The sequence below is a fragment of the Chelonoidis abingdonii genome, chromosome 4 (assembly GCF_003597395.2).
Source record: "Chelonoidis abingdonii isolate Lonesome George chromosome 4, CheloAbing_2.0, whole genome shotgun sequence".
In the NCBI taxonomy this organism is placed as follows: domain Eukaryota; kingdom Metazoa; phylum Chordata; order Testudines; family Testudinidae; genus Chelonoidis; species Chelonoidis abingdonii.
The window spans coordinates 131,783,454-131,806,050 of NC_133772.1; the positions used below are offsets into that span (position 1 = coordinate 131,783,454).

The following is a 22,597-nucleotide window of genomic DNA, read 5'->3' on the forward strand; positions in this document are numbered from 1 at the left end:
CAGGCTAGAGACAATGCCAAGTCCGGATTGCAGCACTGATCTTCTGAATGTCCATGTACTCTGAGCCTACCTCCTTGGTTATCACTTGAGTCACCTAACATGGAATGGACATGAGCAAGCACTTGAAGAAGAAAAGAACAGTAACTAACCTTTCTGTAACTGTTGTTTTTCGAGATGTTACTCAGGTCTATTCCACAACCCAGCCTCCTGCCACTCTGTCAGTTATCTGGCAAGAAGGAATTGAGGGGGTGCAGGGCTGGCCTTGCCCCTTATAATGGCGCATGAACGTGCTGCACCAGAGGGCGCTAGAGCCAGTCCTATGGATACCACTGAGAGAAAAATCTCTGGCAACTGTGCACATGACATGCGCACAGCTAAAGTGGAATGGATATGAGCAACACATCTCGAAGAACAACAGTTACAGACTAGAGAAATTTATCTCAACCAAAGTTCTTCCTAGCATTTTCAGCCAAACCTGGCTGAGAACCCTTTTTCATTAAGCAAATCCCACTGTCAGTTTCCTTCCTTGGTGAAGGATTCCAGGGTGCCTCTCTGCTCTCCCAATACATAAGAACATATCTTTGCTGTTTACCTGAAATAGGGTTACCCCTGCTGTTTATTTCTTCCTGTCAATTTTCTTCTCAAATCTCTGCCAGCTCTTACTTAACATTTGACTTAGAGTGCTAATACATTTCTACTATATGACATACAATACACAGTGATCCACCATGGAGACAAGTGTCTCCCACTTCCTGCCTGTAGAAATTTGTCTCCAGATACTGTTCTTGAATGACCTGTCTTAACTTTCAGAGAACATAATTTTTAGAATATATACAGAACTCTTCATGTGTGTTCTGTGTACACATTTCACAATGATTGATTACTAGTATGACACACACTTTCATTAGAGACCTTACATATTCTTTAGTGAACCCATGGGATCCTTGTATTCCTATGTGCCTCTGTGCCTTCTGTGAGTTGGCATCAAGAGATCCCTGGATCACAGCAGTTCTTAGGTTTCTTAGCTGTGCTGCAGGGCTACTGTAGAAGTATCAAATTGGCACCGACTTTATTGACTGAGAACCATTTTTTAAACGCAGGAAGAGTGTTAACTGTCTACATGACCCCAACAGATCACAGGGGATTCTATTTAAATTGTGAATGTGCTGCATCATAGATAAAATGGAGGGCACAGGACACATGTTTCTTAAGAATGATTTGCAGCTGTATGTCTGTAAAATACACAATTCTGACCCAGATTAAAAAGTAAACCATAACTTTGAATTTCTTGATGGTAATTTTAAAATATTTTGGTACTTAATATTTGGTATCCTCAATTCTCTCCAAGCCATTTTATTTCCTAATTTCAGTTCTGTTCAGCAAACTTTATGGTATGAAAATGCTAACTGGAAGATGGATAAAGTAGTGTGCTTACCTTCATGTCTTTCAGGTGGCAGAACGAGCACTATACTACTGGAATAATGAGTACATTATGAGTTTAATCAGTGACAATGCAGCAAAGATTTTGCCCATCATGTTTCCATCATTGTACCGAAATTCAAAGACACATTGGAACAAGTAAGAGACTCTTGTACAAATAATATATTTGTTAATATATTTAAAGGCCTTTCTAAATGTTGTTAATGTTACTTACCTAACAGTAATGAACTTTAGTTTCAAACAATTAGGGTTAAAATGCCTTGTGTTTGTGAATTACCTGTTGTAGCTACAGTATAATCATGGTATCAGAGTAGCAGCCGTGTTGGTCTGTATCCACAAAAAGAACAGGAGTACTTGTGGCACCTTAGAGACTAACAAATTTATTTGAGCATAAGCTTTTGTGAGCTACAGCTCACTTCATCAGATGCCTCGTGCATATTCACAATATTTTTACCAAGACCTTAACAATGTGAAAGGAGATGAGTTAGAGCAAATACCATATCACCTGTCAGAGGGCCCAGGAAATGCATTTGAGAGGGTGGACTCTTTCCTGTAAAAATATGTTTTAGTGCAGCTTGTCTCCTACACCATATTTTATTTTGGATTATTTATATTGAGTAAATTAAATGTGTATTGCATAGTAGTTTAGTGGTTACTAAAGACAAATCTTGATGGTTGACTTCTAAACTTTGTTGACCCACATTTTTCCATTGATAATCATTTGACTATATCCATATGAAAATTATCTTATTCTTTATTTTTTCTTCTTCCTTTTCTCAACATTTGTCTCCTGTTTTCTTTCTCTGTCTACATATTGCTTTTTTTTCCCTTTCCATCCACACAATAGTGTAATACTCAAGCATGAAAGTACTTCTAGTCAGCTCCATCCTGCAGCTGCTCCAGCTGCAAAACAGTTTTGTTTGAGCTAGTGTGCAAAAGCTGGTGGTGTGGTTGTTCCATAGCTCATTGCTGTGGAGTGAGGACTACTGATTGGTTGGCCTACAGTAATGCCTGATGACTTTCCCACTAACTTCAGTGAAAGGTATACTGAGGGAAGTGTGTGCAATAACTGGATACAGGTAATCCATTGATATACTGATTTTAAAAATATTATCTGGATTACTTTTAAAAGAAAAACTGTAATCCTAAAAAAAGATTCATGTGGTGAATAGTAAATATGGGTTACTTTCAGTTGTTTTTCTCACTTTTTACGGCCATCCATTCATTCTGTCCTGAGCATGAATGAAGTCATGAAATCCAGTACACTCCCACGCTCGCTGTGTAACCAACATGAATGATGCAAATTAACAATGTAACTAATTTATTTTCTGATCTGGTGATCAGTAACTTATAATAGATTACTTCTGCAGAGTAAACTTTTACTACTTTGGCAGTGTGCACTATATAATGCAGGTGAAGATTTGTTGTTGTTTTTCATATATGCTGTTTGCATATATACTCCCCGGGGGGAATTCTGCACACAATATTTTAAAATTCTGCATATTTTATTTGTCAGAATAACACAATACAGTCATTCCAGTTTCAATTATATTTGGTAATTTACTTCAAAATACCTGTCAACAAGTATGTTAACAATACAGACAACAGCAAAATATATTTCCCCAGGAGTAGAGTTAAAGAAACATCTATGACAACCCAGTTCCAATTGGAGGGGGGAGGTATGTGGGGCCCCCAGGGCCCAGACAGCTGCACTCTCATCCCCCCAGAGCCCAGCTGCGGGGCACCCCCTGGCCCAGATACCAGTACCCCCTATCACCGCCGCTCAGCCACTTTACTGTCCTGCCAGGGGACGTTGTGCAGCCCTCCCCTTCCTCACTCTTTGCCAGGAGAGTGAGGATTAAGTAAAGCATAAAGCCTGTAGTCAGCCAGGCTGGGCGGAATGCTCACTGCAAGCTGGGCTCTGCAGAGTCCGGCGGCCCCTAGTGGCAGCCAGCAGCTCTGCAGTCCCAATTCTGTGGGGTCGGGGAGACAGGGAATTTTGTGAAATTCTGCATTGCACAATGGTGCAGAATTCCCCTAGGAGTAGTTTAGTACTAGTTTTTAAAGACCCTATTATTATTGTGAGTCAGTATTTTATATATTTCTACCATATGTGTATAGCTGTGGTTATGCTTTCAGAATAAATTTTACATTACACAGACTCCTCTATATCAGTATAGAAATATTTACAGAATTTCATTCAGTTAACAGTATAAATGTATCACCTGCTGAGGTCTATATTACTGTTTTAATTTTTTCTAATAATTCTATTTTGATTAAAGTTGTATCAACTTTTAAATTCCTAAAGCAACCGTATATTGATGCACAATATTATATAAAGGAGAATTAGAACTTCCGAAGAACATTTTTCATTAATAAGTGGCAAATACTGCTGTAGAGTAAGTAAACTGTATATGAAGATGCTTAAAACATTTAATGATTTAGAATTTGTATTAGCCATACTGTAGCTAAAAAGAAACTTCCATTAACTAGTTTTGTCATTATGTATTCTAAAATAATGTAATTTTCTAGTTTTGTAAGTTATTGGCTACTGTTGAGCAGAGCAAAGTTTAAAGTACTGTGAGTTTCAACACGAAATTTTACTTACAGGACAATACATGGCTTGATATACAATGCTCTGAAACTCTTCATGGAGATGAACCAAAAACTGTTTGATGACTGCACACAACAATTTAAAGCAGAAAAACTGAAGTAAGTTTCATATTAACATTTCATCATATTCTGCAATAACCTGTTGAGAGAATTTTTATTGTTTACTTTGAAAAGTTACTCTCACTTTAAAAAAAAAAAAAAAAAGTTGTGCTGGTTTTATTCAGCACAAAAATCTGAAAATTCACATAGTGAGATTCTTTTGCTTTTCAACATGCATGAACTGTGAAATGTATTTAAAAATGAAGTGTTTAAAATAATAGTTCAAACCTAATACTGCTGCTGGCAGCCATCTTTCTGCAAAATCATTGTTGTGACACCACCAGTCTCAAGGTCCAATAGAAGAGAATAACTAATTTACATCCTGCTTTTATTTTAGATGCATTATTTGCCATCTATCCCTCACATCCCCACCCTAATACTTTTCAGAATTCTTTAGCATTGTTTTGTAGAGTGCATGCATGTGCATATACGTACAGGGCATTATTGTATTTTGTCGTAAATGCAATTATGGATGTGATATGTTTGTATTAATGCTATGTTGTAGCATATTCCTCACATCTGTAAAGTGAACTATTTAATTTTGCTTAATTTCATCTTTAACCTAGGTACAAATTTAAAAGGAAAAGGCAAGAGATTCCTTTATTTGATAGACGGAGCAGTACTGGAAACTTATTTAATAAATTGTAGATAAATAGGAAAGAAGTATAGTATGGTCAGGTGAACAGAGCAGGGGATTGGAAGCTTGAACTTTTCTGGTTTTTATTCCCAAATGTGCAATAGACTTGTATGGTCTTTGAGTCACATAATTTCTCCGTGCTTCCACTTCCCCATAGGTATAATAAGTCTAAGCATGTTCACAGGGATGGTTTGAGGCATAAATATTTGCTTGTAAAGTGTTTCAGATCCTGATTAAAGGAACTGTAGAAATGAAAATTATTGGTGGTTCTGTTTCAGTAAAGGAATATTCAGGGGTTTGAGCAGAACTTGGTTAGAATCATGTTTTTATTTCAAAGTGAAATGATCATGATTTCTTCCTGTAGTAGTCCTTCAGGGCTTAGCAACACACAGTTTTGTTCTGCTTTAACTATATTTATTTGAAATCGGGGTGGAGGGGAGAGATTGCACTGAACTAGTGTAGCCTCAGTTATACTAGGGTATAGGTGCTTGTGCTGGTATATAGGTTATTCCTGTAAATTTAAGTGAAAGTGAGCTAGAATATGTCATATGAGACAAATTTTAAAAGTATTCTCTCAAAAGGATGAAAAAAATGTGTACGTCATAGAAAGAAGCAAAAAAAGATAAATAGGACTGAGTTTTTGGTATACTATTTTTTTAGTGAAAACAATTCTACTTATTTTTTATATTAGAAAATAAAGTCTTTATTCCTTTTTTTTTCTTGAGTGCAGCGAAGTCCAGACAAGAAACTGAATCCTGAGCAACTGAAGGAGTGATTTTTGCTCATGAATTAAAATTCATTTGAGGAGGGAGGTGTTGATTTAACACAACCACGTGAGGGGACACACTCTTAAATATTTAGAACTCCAACTCTACCATCTGAACGCTGAGAGACCTCCCACTGCGTGTTGATACCCTGGCCCCACTAAAGTTAATTGAAGTGTTGCCATTGACTTCAGTACAGCCAGGATTTCACACCAGTTCTCTGGCCAAGGAGTTAGTCAGCTAAAAAAAGGAATAAGGCTTAATCCTGATTTTTCTGAGGTGGAAGAGAAGCTGGGGGGAACAAAAATCCCTTTCTTTTCAATGGTCATTTTGGCCTTTTTTACTCCACAAGGAAGCCATAAGGGCACAGGCTCATTCCCCTCCCCACACACTTTGCAAATCACCTTTGAATGTACATCTCTCAAACAAGTTTAAACAATAACTAGACCCTTTCCCTTGATTTATTTTCCTCAAGTATTTCGCCATTAATGAAGCATTATTCAATCTCAAAATAGTTTTTTTATTGATGTGGTCATTATTTTACTTAAATTTAAATAAACTGCAATCAGAACAGTGGAAATAAACAATGTCCTTCACTGTTACTTTTGGATTTTACCTTTATAATTATTTCAGACTATACACCAGTCTAAATGCCGAAGATTTTTTTTTGCTGTAATCATGTATTTTTTGACAACATATAGCTGTCAGTCAAATGGATTGTGCACCAGGTGCGAATGCCAGTCAGTTTATTGTAATAAAGTGTCTTTATTTTCTTGAGACAGTTGTCACTCTTTTGTTTTAATGTTGCCCTGCCATCACAACTAGCAGTGTGATATGGTTTAGATATGTATATGGGCAAACTGTCCATCAAAAATTGGTAGAAGATGCATCTAAATAGGTGAAATAACCAATTATTCACTATTCTGTTTAAGAATAGTATGAGAGTTGTAACTTATAAATTCACTGAGTTTATCTGTTACCTCTGTTTTTAATTTTTTTTTGCAGAGAGAAGCTAAAATCGAAGGAAAGAGAAGAAGCATGGGTTAAAATAGAAAATCTAGCCAAATCAAATCCCCAGGTATTTAGAAAAGATTAACATATTCATGTTAAAAATTCTAGGGTTTTGTTACATATCAGAGGGGTAACAGATATGACTGATCCTGGAAATAAAACCGTTTCACTAATATTGTATATGAAAAATCTGCAATAAAAATGCTTTTAAAATTTGTAACCTTTCTCTTGTGCAAGTACTTATTTTGCAAACAAGGGTTTCAGACAAGACTGATCTGAATTACCTTTTCCTTTCTTCCTTTGTAAGACATATCTATAGAATTGTGGTCTGAAAAGTGATTGTTCAGAATTGCATAAACAGAGATTATAATATTGGTTTCTCTTGAAAAAACTCAATGTAAACAAAAGCCTAAATTAGAAGAGGGATATTGGGAATTGGAGTGTTTTTTACTAAAAGTAGAACTTCTGTCTAGCTGGGACTTGTGACCTGTCAGATTGTTTTACTCTGCCATGCCCAGTGAATTAAAGCAATGGTGCATGTCCCTGTCTGTTATATCCACATGGTGCCTGGATTGTGTAATGGCCTGTTCCTGGGTGAACATGCAGATCAAAACCAGCTCCTAGCTAAAAGGAGAACCACCTTGTTCTTAAGGAGATGTAGTTTCTATAGCCAGCTACAAGGGCAGGTTTTTCTGAAAGAACAAAAACATGTTAGCGTGAACAAGTTATTCTGATTTATTCTTGTTCTATTACTTTGTGGTGTTCCTGTGCTGCTGTTTGTTCTTTAAGTGTCAAATTTCTGGATTTCAATCATGTCAAGGTTTGCTGTTGGCAAAAAAGGAAACCTTTACCTATAACGTTCTTATCAACCCAAAAGGTTCCTGGCTGAGTACAACTGTTGGGGGATCCAATGGCTGCACTGGTATGATCTTGGTATCAGTTTAATGAATAGTAAAGAATGCAGCTATCTTTTTCTAACCAAAAGACATTTTAGAAATATTTTTTCTCATTGATTTTTCTGGGGGATTACAGAGGAATCCTTTCTAAAGTGGTCATAGAAGATATTTAATAATTAAAATTGAACAGTTTATCAGTAGGTCAGCTGAGTGAGAGCTTAAGTGCACTGTAACTTTATAAAGAACCATGTATGTGAAAGCAGAGAAATTTAAAACTTTGTGCAACAAAACATATTCTATTTAGATAAACATACATTTTTGAGTGTACTTTTTGATTAGTGTCATAGCCAAATTTGATTAATCTTTGCCAGTAATTTTAACCGTACTAAAAAGGCATCATTACAAAAGTGCTGAATGAAGGGTACATGCTTTTTCAAAATATGTTCATACTTATTCTCACAAATGATAAACAATTGTGCCTTGCTAAAAACCACTGTGACTTATTCAGACTCATATAGTAAAATAATGTAATTGTACAAACGTGAACCTTTTTCTATTGTTCAAAAAATCATTCTGTGTAACTATGTACATTTTCTAAAACTGATTAGCATAACCTATGTATACAATACTTTACATAGTCTGCTTGAATGACAAAATTAATATAACCAGCAAGTTAAATTTAAAAACACAAATTAATTTTGACACTTAAGCCTTCAGCCACATGAAGAATCTATATACAGCAGTGCTTTTTTTGATAGATGACCACAGTTTCTTTCAGAATTTATATCTAGTTATCTGTCTTCTAGTATTTGTTTTTATATTCCTAATTTTTTAATTTATACGTATTTTGAAAGGTATTCCTAATTTTGCACCTTTCTGTAAAAATAAGGTGTTAAGGTATTTTAATTATAGTGACTTAAAATAATTAACTTTTTGTACTCAATTTTCTTCATTTTTCTGCCTTGTATTATGTGTGAAATCAGATATGTCTATTAAGTTACTATTACATTCAGTTACTAAAATAATTGGGGAAAAATCTTAATGGGTTTTAAAATGGTCTGTGTGTATGTGACACAGCAATTTTTTCTTTATTGGTCTTAACAGTACTAATAGATCATTTGATTTAAGATAAAAATTGTAATTGTCAGGATCTCTGCAAATTAGTGCTCTGTGTTAGTTTAGGTTCTGTAAAGTTTAATTTGACAGGTCTTTTTTATTCAGCAAAGGTACTGTATGTTCCTATTTTATATTTCTAAAAGAGAAGTACTTACACTTTTCATTGTATTGTGAAAGCATACCATAGGAAAACGGGGTCTTTTTAAATATCGGGTTTTGTCTTTACAAATACAAACTTGCTCCTGCAACCAAAACCAGTACGTATTTCTGTTATTATATCAATCAGAAAACGTTTGATCGTGTCTCTAATACAATTTATATTAAATATTTAGCAGAATAGAGATTGAGCATTGGCAATTTAGAATTTTATTCTTCCACCTTTAAAACTCAGATTCATATGTGTTCCTGGTATAATTTTGCTCCTTTTACTTTAATTGTATATTTAAATATTGTATTTCTGCCAGAACCAAAGTAATGGAGACTCAGTTTTTATTTTTCCGTCATACTTCAGTTCTGGCAGCATAATTAATTTAATTCTTGGAGCATTAAAATTATACAGAAGCTAGTCTAAAATTAAAAGTCTTGTCAATTAAATGCTCTGATTTACTATCCAGTTATCATTGCTAACAATGATTATATTTTAACAATTTGCATTTTATTAGTACCCAACATATAGTGACACCAGTTTGCTGAACAGTCCTGTTGCAATGGAAACAGATGGGCCTTTAATTGAAGATTTACAGATGCTGAAAAAGACAGTGAAAGAGGAGGCGTGTCAGGTAAAACCATATGAAAAAATTAAACTTGTTCTCTACAATCTTAATTTACAAATCTGTAAATAGTAACCAGTCAAACTAAAGAGAACAGTTACCTTTTCTAAAAACAGCAGTACCCATTAAACCTAGAAATCATCTTCAGTAGTATTTTCATAACATTTTAACCATGTATCCTACACTAATCAATGTTGTCAAAGATGCTATTTTAAAACAAAAAATACAATAGTAGCCAGAAATAAAAATTCTAACTGTAATGCCTGCTTTCTACTGTATGTTTTGTGATTTCTTCTACAAAGACATTTGGGTAATGGTAATGGTAGCTGCTTTCTCTACTGCCCCCTTTTTAAGTACAGGATGTGGGGGGTTGCAGGCAAAGTTGCCAGGCAAGTGAAGATGGTCAGTCTGTTCCAGAAGACACTTCTCCATCTGACAAAGCTCCTATGGCTTACCAGCGGGGAGGCCTGATCTGATTAATCTTACCACGCCTGCCAACTTGGACTATTGCTATAGACCGTTAACATGTCTGAGAAGAGTTGGAGTGTGGCATAGAGGCAGCTGAGTTGATGGGCTGCCAAGTGCTTTTCTGAGAACCAGGATAGCAGTCAGATCAATAGGACTAGTGAACCATGGAGAGAAGATAAAGAAGGCTGGGGAGTGAATCTGGGTGACAGAGCCAGGGAGGAGGTGTTGTAAAGCAGAAGAAAGGTATTCATTAGTTAGGGTACGGCTACACTACAGGGTTATTCTGATTTTACATAAACAGGTTTTGTAAAACAGATTGTATAAAGTCAAGTGCACGCAGCCATACTAAACACATGAATTTGGCGGTGTGCATCCATATACCGAGGCTAGTGTCAATTTCCAGAGGGTTGCACTGTGGGTAGCTATCCCATAGCTATCCCATAGTTCCCGCAGTCTCCCGTGCCCATTGGAATTCTGGGTTGAGATCCCAATGCAAAAACAGTGTCGCCGGTGATTCTGGATAGATATCGTCACTCAAGCCTTCCTCCGTGAAAGCAACACCAGACAGTCATTTCACGCCCTTTTTCCCTGGATTGCCCTATCAGACGCCATAGCATGGCAACCATGGAGCCCGTTTTGCCTTGTCACTGTCACCATATGTGTACTGGATGCTGCTGACAGACGCGATACTTCAGTGCTACACAGCAGCATTCATTTGCCTTTGCAAGGTAGCAGAGACGGTTATCATCTCTATTGCACCGTCTGCCATTGTAAATTGCCGATGAGATGACGGTTATCAGTCACTTTGTACCATCTGCTCCTGTCATGGGTGCTCCTGGCTGGCCTCGCTGAGGTCGGCCGGGGGCGCATGGACAAAAATGGGAATGACTACCCGAGTCATTCCCTTCTTTGTTTTTGTCTAAAAATAGTCCTTCCTAGAATATGGGGCAAGTGTACTAGAGAACCAGAGCACACAGCCACTCTGTGTTAGAGCCCCAGAGATTCCGCAGAAATGATGAGCTGCATGCCATTCTAGGGGGTGCCCCTGCAACAACCCCACCCGTTGCTTCCCTCCTCCCCCAACCCTCCTGGGCTACCGTTGCAGTGTCCCCATTTGTGTGATGAAGTTAAATAAAGAAGTGCAGGAATAAAGAAACATGACTTTTGATAGTGAGATAAATGGAGTGGAGGAAGCCTCCAGTTGCTATGATAGTCCACGGCAAGACATTAAAGGGTGGGGGGAAAGAAGCGCAGCCTCCGCTGCTATGATAGTCCGGCAGTACAGATCTTTTCTCTAAACATGAAGGAGGGAGGGCTGTGGAGCTCAGCTCCAGGTTGCTATGAAGGTGAGGACGTGTTTACCAGCCGATTTGTACGAGACTGCCCGGGAGTGACTCAGGAGTCATTCCCACTTTTACCCAGGCGATCCCCGGCCGACCTCACGAGGCCAACCCAGGAGCACTCACGGCTGATGATGAAGACACGATATCAGTCATATTGTACCATTCCACTGGAAGGGTCTGGTGTCACGCTGCAGCATCCGCGTTCTACCAGCACATGCGTAGACATAGGGTGACATTGGAAAAAGTCGAGAAACGTATTTTTCCCTTTTCTTTCCGGGGGTGGGGAAGGGTGTAAATGATTGACAGTATACCCTGAACACCGGGAAATGTTTTTGACCCTTCAGGTATTGGGAGCTCAGCACAGAATCAAATGCTTTTGGAGACTGCAGGACTGTGGATAGCTGGACGTCCTCATACCGTCCCTCCCTCCAATGAGCGTCCATTTGATTTTTGGCTTTCCATTATGCTTATCACACAGTACTGTGCGTGGACTCTATTCATGAGCCGTGGAGTTTTTTACCATGCTTTTTGGCAATTTCCGTCTTCGTAATGGAGCGCCTGATAGAACAGATTTTCTGCCCATCAGCGATCAGATCCAGTATCTCCCATACGGTCCATGCTGGAGCTCTTTTTGGATTTGGGACTGCATCGCCACCCATGCTGATCAGAGCTCCAGGCTGGGCAAACAGGAAATGAAATTCAAAAGTTTGCGGGGCTTTTCCTGTCTACCTGGCCAGTGCATCCGAGTTCAGATTGCTTTCCAGAGCAGTCACAATGGTGCACTGTGGGATACCGCCCGGATTTGTACTGTCGATTTGCAGCCACACTAACCCTAATCCAATATGGCAATATTGATTTCAGTGCTACTCCCCTTGTCGGGGAGGAGTACAGAAATTGGTGTAGAGAGCTCTTTATATTGATATAAAGGGCTTCGTTGTGTGGAGGGGTGCAGGGTTAAATCGGTTTAACGCTGCTAAATCCGGTTTAAACGCATAGTGTAGACCAGGGGTTAGTGTCAGAATAGCTTTCTTAAAAAGAGACTTAACAGAATTTATTTATTTTTTTTTAGTAAAATATAAAAGTTTATCACTGGGAGATAACCAGACAAGGAAACTATAGAAGTGAAAATGTGAAAAGTAATCACTAATATGGAATGATTCGTTGAATTATTTAATTTTCATTCCTTATGTGTAAAGGCAAGTAAAGCAAAAAAAGGATTCAAACTGTTAACGTGAAGCATTTTCTTTTCTTGCTCCAAACTCTGGTGGTATAGAATACATTTTAGTTATTTAGTCAAAACCTAGGATGACTTTCATTTGGGTGTTTTGTTTTTTGTTTTTTCCTGTTATGCAGAGAGAGAAAACCAGACCTCCCCGCTTTCAGAACTAAGTGCAAACTCACTTTTTTCACCATTTATACACATACACTCTTTCTAATATACCCCCTCGTTCTAACACACACAAAATCCTGTAAACTAATGGAGCTATTTCTCCTGCAAGATAGGAAGGAAGGCAGATTTGTATCTCTGTTTAAATATTTGGGATAAATTCTTACTGTGGTGATGGGGGCTATATATGTACTTGGTAACAATTTATATGGTATATATTGGTGCAATAGAATAACTATTGCTACCCGTAATGATTTTAAAATAGTTGCCTTCTCATTGGAGTTTAGAACAGCCTGAGATGGTCTTGGGGTTACACCCCTGGACTGGGACTCAGAAGATCTCATGATGGAAAGCAACCTAGTTGGGAATTATTTTCTGACTGACATAGAGGAGGAGCATCATTCTTCACATCTGGAGTTCAAGACGGGCTCTGATAGTAGAGTATTTGATCTATTGAAATATAGAGATATGTGTATGTGGCAACTGAGAGATCTGTTCAGTGACTTTCTTATGGGATGTGAAGGTGACAAAAGTCTTAAGACATGTAGACAGGCTTCTAGGGAGTGCTGGGGAGCAGTCTGTGGTTATGGTACATATTAGTACCAGTAACCTAGGGAGGTCTTGGACGCTATATTTAGATTGCTAAGAAGAAAGCTTTAGGTCCAGGGCTTCTGTGATAGCTTTCTCTGAAATGATTCCATTTCCGTGCGTGAAGCCAGAGGAACTTCAGTGTCTCAATATATGGATTACTCCTGGGAGGATTGTTGGACTGCATGCCCGCAGAAAACAGGTGCTCTTCTTCCCTCCCTCTTCCCCCCGGCTCTGATATCCTGCTTGGAAGCAAAGGGAAGCCCCGAGGTGGGGTGGGTGGATGGCTTTGAGACCATGTACAGTTTTGGGAGGGAGGTGAGGCATGGGGTAGGCACGTGGGTTTACGTGCCACTGCTTCCCCCCCCATTTCTGCAAATGCAGATCTATCTAGCTTGGAGGCTGCCTCAGGTGCCACTGACTGCAACTGAATGCAGCCTCCTGAGTCCTAGTGCCAGTTGTGCTCCCCTTTTGTGTGCCGGAAGCCTTCCTATTTTCTGTGGAACAGTGAGTGCCCACAGTGAAAGAGGCAGTGGGGAAGGAAGGAGGTGGAATAGGGTAGGGGGTAGGGATGAGGGGAGGGGGATGGAGAAGAAAAGGGGATGGGGAACTGCAGTGGAAAGCGAGAGCCCAGCCTATGCCATCCCCTCAGCAGCAACTGGTGGGGTTCCCCTGTTAAGCAGGTGCATTGAACCCTCATCCTGAAAAGCCCTACCCCCACACCTGGATCCCTCCAACAAGTCCCCCACCCCACTGAGCCCCAACCAGCTGCACTGGACCCCCACTCCATCAAGCCCCACTCCCTCAGCACTCAGACCCTCCCACTGAACCCTCACACCCATATCCCTCTGCTGAGCCCAACCACCATCACCTGGATCCCCTGCAGAATCCCATTGCCCCTGCACGTGGAACCCCCAACGAGCCCCTCTGCATTCATATCTTCCACTGAGCTACCCACACACAGATTGCCCCACACAGAAACCTCTCACCCCACACTTGGATCCTGCTGGGCTGAGCCTGCCCAGCCACACCTGGTGCACTTGGCACAGAGGAGCAGGGCCTGGGAATGTTTCTGGGGCAGGCCCAGCCCTTGCACTGTGTCAAGTGCAGCCTCACTGCCGAGTCCTTGTACTGGGGGAGGTGGGGGCTTCAGGGTGATCTCCCACTCAATGCAGCCAGTGGCCTGTGCTCCCCACTGCCATGCTGAAGCCGCATTTATTTACTGGCAAATAAAATTTGCAGAATTTTAAAATATTGTGCACAGAATTTTTGTTTTTGGGCACAGCGGTCCCTCAAGAGTAATGGATAAAACAAAGATTTAAAGAGGAGAATTTCAGGCACTCGGGCAGGTTGAATGCCTATTAAAAAAAGGCCAGGGGAGGGAGATGGGTTCCAACTTAACTAAAGTAAAACCAGGCCTCTGGCACACACAATGAATAAAGTTTGGGAGAATTGTTTAAACTAGGAGCTGAGGGAAAGCTGACAGGTGACACGGAGCACTGCAGTCTAACAGACATCTGTTAGGAATATCAGTAATACAAATGTATTTCTGTATGTAGCAAAGGTTAGGGCAGAGAGAACAACCAACCTATAGCAGAGACAGGTTGACATCACAGAGGTAAATTCTGTTAAATCAACAAGGGTCAGACTAAGGATTTTAATAAAAAAATAAGCATATGATCAATAATTACTATAAATGCCTATATACAGCTGCAAGAAGCTTTAAAGCAAAATACATGAAATAGAATGTCCGGCAGTAGAAAAGGGCCTTAACATAAAATGCCTCCCTGAAACATGGTGGAATGACAAAAAATTAATAGGAAACTGTCATACCTGATTTTAAACTATAGAAGAAATATAAATCAGGTTAAAGAGGTGGGGGAAGTAGCACTAGAGCCAAAAGAGTCCACAGAATCTGGGGACAGATTTGGTTTTGAGGGAACTGCATTGTAGTATTTATATAGATACAAATCCCAAATCTTAAGAATACAAATATTTTAGTAGAGTTATATTGCCAGCCTCCAGATCAGAAAAAGGAATATAGTATGTAGAATGTGATGAGATCAGAAGCAACAGAGTCTAATAAAGGGTAAGAATTGGGGGAGTTCAAGTACTCATCTATAAACTGGTGAGTCCCTTTGGGCTAGTAACTGTACAGATACATGGTATGAGATGGTCCTTGGCTTGAAGAGATTACAATCTAAGTAAACTTTAAACAAACAGCAAGTTCTAGAGCTCAGAAGAGAAGCGATACTCAATTTAATCCTAAGTAATTCGTAGGAGTTGGTTCAAAAGTAAGCGTATGCATAAAACATTAAGTAGTAGTGTTCAAAATATATCGTTTTAGTATTTATATTACCATAGTGCCTAGTAGCCCTAATCTTAGACCAAGAGGCCACTGTGTTAGATGCTGTACAAAAACAATCAAAGCACAGTTCCTGCCCCTAGAGAGCAGTATAATTAAGTGTAGCATCCTTGGGAAAGGAAAAATAGTGGGAGAGGAATTGTAACCCCATAGACTTAAAACCCATACTGCCAACATAGCATGGGGACATTTAACTTTAGAAAGCGGAGGTGGGGGAGGATAAAAGTAGTCAAAAGGTCCCTAATCTCAAAAAAAGAAATTAATCATTAGATTTAGTATGAAGGCTACTTAAAGATACAGTAACAGTCTCAGGGTGCATGCATATTCCTAAAGAGAGAAGCGCAGGATGGCAAGAAGTAAACCAGCATGGCTAAAGTTCATGAGGTTATTTGAGCTAAATAGGTGTCCTTCAAAAAGCAGAACTCAGCCCCTACTGAAGCCAAAAGAAAGGAGTATGAACTATGGCAGGAAATATGAGAAGGAAATTAAGACAGTATTATATCAAAAGCAGAAAGCCTGCAAGAGAATCAGTGGGTCTGCTGGCTGACCAGCAGGTAAAGGAAGCAATTAAGGATAAAGACGTTTCAGAGAAACTAAACAATTTCTTTCTATCAGTCTTCACCACAGTGGATGTTTTTCATTAATAAAGATGAGATACAATCAACGAGTGAGATTTCAAAAGAAGAGGTACTGAAACAAATTTATAAATTATAAAGCAAGTCACTGGGACAGGATGGCACAGGTCCAGGAGTTCAGAAGAAACTTTTAAGAATGAAGTACTGCTTACAATATTATATAGTCTCATTAAAACCACATACCGTACCAGAGGATTAGGAAGCAGCAAATATGCTTGTTTAAAAAAGGTGATGGGTGACCCAGAGAATTTATACTCCAGTAAGCCTTTCTGCTATATCTGATAAATTGGTTGAAATAATTAAAAACCAAATTACAAAACATCTAAATTATCATGATTAGATCTATTATTATTTTATTTACTATTTGTATTATTGTAGTGCCTAGGAAGCCTAGTCATGGACCAGGACTCCATTGTTCTAAGTGCTGTACAAACACAGAAGAAAACCACAATCCCTGACCCAAAGAGTTTTACAATCTTAAGTATAAAGCAAGAGACAGCAGATAGAAGTGGACACGGGAGTACAAGGAAACAAGGAGTCCCCATTGCTCAGTATGACAAGCAGCGGTATCAGCACACCAGCAACCTAACTGTTGTCAAGCTTTTCATGGGCATCATGGCAAAGGAGAGCTGTAAGGAGAGATTTTGAAGGAAAACAAAATGGCTCTGCAGATGTTCACAGGGAACTCTTCACAAGCATGAGGGGCAGCATGGGAGAAAGCATGAAGGTGCTTATTTAAAGATTTAATAAGTGAGCAATGAAGGCTGGCATCATGGACCAACTGGTGGTAGACGTTGACCTGTCAATAATGAATGCAAGATGGTAGTTAGGATGGGGATAAGCCATGAAAAGTCTTGAAAGTGAAAACAAATAGCTTATGTTTGATGTGATAGAGACGAGGGAGATAGTGTAGAGATGCAAAGAGAGGAAAGTTATATTTGCAGCAGTATTCTGAATGGATATAAGTAGAGCAGGGTTGCGTTTGTCAAGACCAGAGAAAAGAACATTACCATAATCGAGACATGAGAGATGAGGAGAGCCTCGAAGACCATTTTAGCTGTGTGGATGGATAGGAGAGCCATGTCTTAGAGATGTTCTGCAGAAAGAATTTGCCAGATTTAGATGTAGCTTGGATGTGAAAACCTAAAGAGAGGTCCGAGTCAAAGTGATGCCTAGGTTATGGGCTTGAGTGACAGACAGAATGATAGTGATGTCCACAGTAGTCGAGAAAAGAGGAAGGAATGTGGGTTTGTGGGGGAAAGACTTAAAGGAGAAGAGTAAGGGAAGGAATAAGTGAATGCAAAGAAAATCAGGAGATATGGGTTCATTTAGTCAAATGGAAGAGTTAGAGAGGGAAGAGGAGATGAGAAAATCTGTGTCTGTGAGAAAGGAGAGAGTTGTAAGAGGGAAAGGAGGAAGAGAAAGCAAGATAAGGGAGGGAGGAAGGTCACATTGTATTTTGTCAATTTTCTCTTAGAAGAAATTGTGAGATCCAGCCTAGGAGGAGAGAGAGGTGGAGGTAGGAGAAATGGGAATGTTTGAGGAGTGAATCAAAGGTGGTAAAAAGGTGGGTGAGATTACAGGCATGGGTTTTGGTTAATTTGGAGAAGTAGTTTTTTAGCTAGGAAGGTGGTAGAACTGAATGAGAGAGAAAATTTATAGTGGAGAAAGTCAGCCTAGTCACAAGATTTTCACTAGAAAGACTCCACAGCATGATAGCAGAAGAAGAGGAAGTGGATGTTAGGATGGAGAGTTGGGTTCTGCAAATGAAATCATGGTTGTCTAATCTATTAGAGTTCTTTTGAACAGGCCAGTACAGTAGTCGATGAACAAGACCCAGTTAATGTAATTTATTTTGGCTTTGACCAAGTACCTAGCAAGAAAGTATTGAGAAAACTAAGTCGTTTGGGAGGCAAAGTACTGTCATGGATCAGAAACTCTGAAACAAAAAAATACAGAGTAGGAATAAATGGTCAATTTTCATCATAACAAAAGTTAACAGCAAACTGCCTGAGGCTCTGGGCTAGGTCTGGTGGTGGTCATTAGATTTGTTATTTGGGGAAAAGGGGTGAGCAGTGACTGTGAGGTGGCAAAATTTGCAGATGGCAGTCATTTGAGTTAAATAAGACTGAGAGAAACTTTAGCACAGACTTAGGTGAATGAGCAACACAGTGGCAGATGTAATTCAACGTTGACAAATGTAAAATGCACATAGGATTTTAACTATTCTCACACCTTACTAGATTCTGGTTAGCTGTAACAACTCAAGAAAAATACAGCATTTTTGAGGATAACTGAATGAGGACCTCTGTTCAATATGCCACAGTGGTCAAAAAAGCAAACAAAACATTAGGGTGCATAAGGAATGGGATAGAGAATATATTATGCTGTTCTATAAATAAATTAATTAATTAAATATAAATAAGATATTGCCTTACCTGAAATACTGTATTCAGTTCTGCTACCCATTCTTTAACAGGATGTGTTAGAATTAGCACAGGTTCAGAAATGGGCAATGAAAATGATTAGAGGCATGGAAAAACTTTCATGAAGAAAGATTGGGACTGTTTACCTTAGGGAGAGGACATAACAAATGGTATGGAGAAGGTAGATCAGCAACTGCATCATATAGAAGCAAAGACAATAATTTGGGGACTAACCATTTACTAATAAAGCTGAAAATGTTTTAGATGGACTTGTTATAAAGCAATATTTGATCTTCTCTTTTTACTTAACGAAATAGTCTCAACTGAAAACAATATGTGGATAGTTGGGTTAGGAAGGAAATATGGCAAACATTTTCAACACAAATTTTAATCCTCTTCCTAAAGTAAATGTACACAGGAGCACAAGCAAAGATTCTTGAATATTTGTGTGTATTTGGCAAATAACTTGTGGCCAAATGTTCTGCATTTTATTTCAGGCACAGAGAGATCAGAAAAAGGATCATCCTCTTATGCGACGCAAGTCAGAACTGCCTCAGGATATCTACACCATGAAAGCCTTGGAATCCCATTGCAGAGCTGATGAGCTAATATCACACGATGGGCATTAGACTATTACAGTGAAATATTATTTTGGAGGAAAACTTTTTTCTGGACTGAGTTCTACAGTAGAGAACTTACTTTTTTGTGCCATACCAATCAGTTACACAAAAGTCAAAGCTTTCTTCAACCCAGTTCTGTAGGCAATAACTTAATACAGTATGCAGCTCAAGATTAGTAGTTCAAACAATGGTAAATTACTTGATTCCATATGCAGAACCATGGGTTGACTAGTATTAGGTGGCCACGTTTTTCTGGTGGTGTTAAAGTACCAGTTGGTAACATGCATAGTTTTATAGTAGTACTTGAGAATAACATTCTGTAAGTTATTTCCACCAAAATTGAAGTCATTTGAATGACTGATCATTGGTACTATGATAACACTGTTTTCAAAAGCAAAATTCTTTCGGATTTAAGTATTACATGTTTTTCTAAGACTTCTCAACTTTGAAATTGTTTCCACATTACTATTGTTTTGTAATCTACCAGCAGTTTTGAAAATAGACAGTTCTTTACTTTCCTATTATAAAAAACAGCTTACAAAATAGTAACTTCATGACAATCCTCAATCATGGTTGCTTTCTAAGAGTTCTGTAAATTGTTTCTTTACTTAGGATAAAGACATATATATACACCATGTCCTAGTACTTTACATGTATTTAAAGCCATATTTTCCAGTCATTAGTATGTAATACAGCACCAGTATTCCAAAAGTCAACTGGTAGAAGAATTTGTTTCCTAAAATGAAAATTTATGTACCTTGACTGGGAATAAATTGAATATAAAAATATTTATATTTTGATTTTCATTCCTTGTTTTCAGTTTAGTAAAACATTGTTTCTCCCTTATCTGAGCTTTTAATACTCAGCATTTTTTCTTGGGCTCTAAGAGTTCAATATTCTGTGGCAGATACCATGATGTCATTTAAGTTGCATTAGTCTTCTCAGACAAATATTGTTGCCTTTCAGTGAAACACAACACCAATAGCTTGTATTATAAAGTAAAAACAGGTAAAAGATGTGAGTTTAAGAGCTGATAAATCAACAGTGACCGTAGTTTTACGTGAATATATTTTTTTGTGTTGTAAAAAGCACATATATTACAAATACACCTCACAGGTAAAATGAAAATGCATCTGAGTTGCTGATGATCTTCAAATGCTGCTATATATTCCACAAGATTACTTGCATGTAATGAGCTTTTTGTTGTAGATGGAAAAGCACGGGAGGAAAATCTCTTTAAACATATAGTGCTTTGTCTTCAATATTTGATTTCTCTCAGGGTGGCCAGTATTTTGACTTACTTATCCTGCTTAAGAGCTGTTTGAGATGTGTTCTGCTATTCTAAATGGGTGACTAGTTTCTTTTGTCTCTGGCAGTAACATAATATAACTTTAATGTTTAATGTCTTGATGCATAAAAAGATAAAAATGTGGCTTCTTTAATAATAGTTTGTTTTATTTTTTTAAAAAAAGAGGTCTCCTGCATCCATAAAAATATTGTGCAAAGCAGACATTCATAGTAACATTGTGCAGATGTAGTGCCTGCTGTCTGTTGGCTGCATTGAAAATACAATTTCCAATATTATTACATTGTCTATTTGGAAAAAAGGTCATTTTAGTGAGTGGGAATTATTGCTAAAAAAAAAACACAAAACCTAAATTGAAAGACCACCTAAAGCTTCAAGTGGAAAAGTCCACTGTGTGTGAAAAACACTTCCTGTTAAACTTGAAAGAGAATATGCTTTACCATTATGATAAACTATATAAAAACAGTTTAAAGATGCCTTCTCCTTTTGAGGGAAAAAGGGTGCTTTTTTAATTGTATAAAGCAATGTCTATGTATTTTGATATACCATTGTTTGAACTTCCATCTTTAGCTGGTAAATTATCAAATAATTTGATTTTGGGTGTTCAATATGTTTGTGCAAGAGGTTTCTGGAAAGAAGTACTCTTATTTTACCCTAGGAAAAAAACTTGTATGTCAATGTTTGATTGTGTAACGCTCAACGTATAAGAACATCTTTTACTGTCTAGATTTTATTTCTGTTCTTTACTGAAGAAAATATTCACCAAAAAAAGGGGGAGGGGCAATTTTTTTTTAATTAAAGTTTGTCAGAAATTCACATTTGAGGTTTGGGGCCACAGAACATTTGCCTAGACAGTATTCCAAAAATTATCAGCACTGATTGTTTGGCTTGTTTGTTACCATCATTTATATATTTTGTATAGTCATATACTAAACTTCTCTAAAACTACTACATCCAAAATAAAAAGTAAAAATAAAGTAGAATTTTGGTGGCTGTTCTTCTTCATAAAGTTCTGTGTTTGACACCTTTCCATGTTCTCAAAAATTGCATCTGTACATGAGGAATGTCAAAAGTAATATTACAAGTGTCTTTTTAGTGTGGCTTTAGTATGGCTTTATTTTAATATTGTACATACATTGTACTTTGTTTTATGGTAATAAGTAATAAAAATGTAGACTTCATATTTTGTACAGAATGGTCCTATGTACAGAATAAAAAGTTCCTAGAAACAGCAAAAATAGGTAAGTGGCACAATTATTTTTCTTTAGACAATATCTGTAACTTTGTTTTAGTAAAATGTTAAGTTCAAATGTACCTACATATTTTTTAACATTTTGTAATTCAGATTTTGTTCTGACCTTGTTTATGAAGAACAACCTTCATACACCTGCCATTTATTACGCTCTTTTATCTAATTTTAAAATTCTAAAAGTGGTGTATTATATGGACTAAATAAAGAACATGTGAATTTTACTTGCTGATCATGAAACTAAATTTAGCACAGAACCTTCTGGTGAGTGTGCAGATTACCACTGGGTTAAAAATGATCCACAACTTTGAGACAATAGCACATAAGTTAAAGAATAAAATTGCAGTTCAGTGTTGGTGCCTTTGTGAAAGTTACAAGTAAATTTATGGTAAGTCTTAGAAATAAATCAGCATCAAGTTCTGGTTATTCTCTACCATAAATAACCTGAATTTTTAGTGCAAGGTATCGAGTACTGCATTAAACACACACAATTTTTCAAAGAATCCCTCAAACCATCCTACAAATACCAAAGAAAAAGACCTCTTATACCACATTATCTTCCCTATAAAAACTTGAAATAGGTATCTGTTGGAAGGATTTCCAGCAAAGCAGCAGCAGCAAAATTAAGGATTCCCGGTAAGACAGAAAAGGAGAGGACAGCATCAGATGGTGCAAATAGATGCAGCAAATACATTTTTTTAATCTAGATTTTTCTTCCAGTTTACAAAGAATAATTCTTAGATCATCAGAGGATCTTCAGTACTTTATAAACTCGCAGTTCCCTGTGTGGTACAGTAACTCCTCACTTAACGTCCTAGTTATGTTCTTGAAAAATGCAATGTTAAGTGAATCCAATTTCCCCAT

At 37.9% G+C, this 22,597-nt stretch overlaps 1 protein-coding gene across 3 annotated transcripts in view; it reads left to right on the forward strand.

Moving 5' to 3' along the window:
- The window catches only part of PPP2R5C (protein phosphatase 2 regulatory subunit B'gamma), a 194,907-nt gene extending 172,950 nt beyond the window's left edge, over positions 1–21,957 (forward strand). For all 3 annotated transcript variants that reach the window (XM_075065685.1, XM_075065686.1, XM_075065687.1), the window contains 5 exons: positions 1,451–1,578; positions 4,051–4,152; positions 6,559–6,631; positions 9,239–9,355; positions 19,056–21,957. In XM_075065685.1, coding sequence (XP_074921786.1) covers positions 1,451–1,578; positions 4,051–4,152; positions 6,559–6,631; positions 9,239–9,355; positions 19,056–19,187 — 552 coding nt within the window. In that variant the 3' untranslated portion in view covers positions 19,188–21,957. The remainder of the gene's footprint in view (positions 1–1,450; positions 1,579–4,050; positions 4,153–6,558; positions 6,632–9,238; positions 9,356–19,055) is intronic.
- Positions 21,958–22,597: the final 640 nt, after the last annotated feature.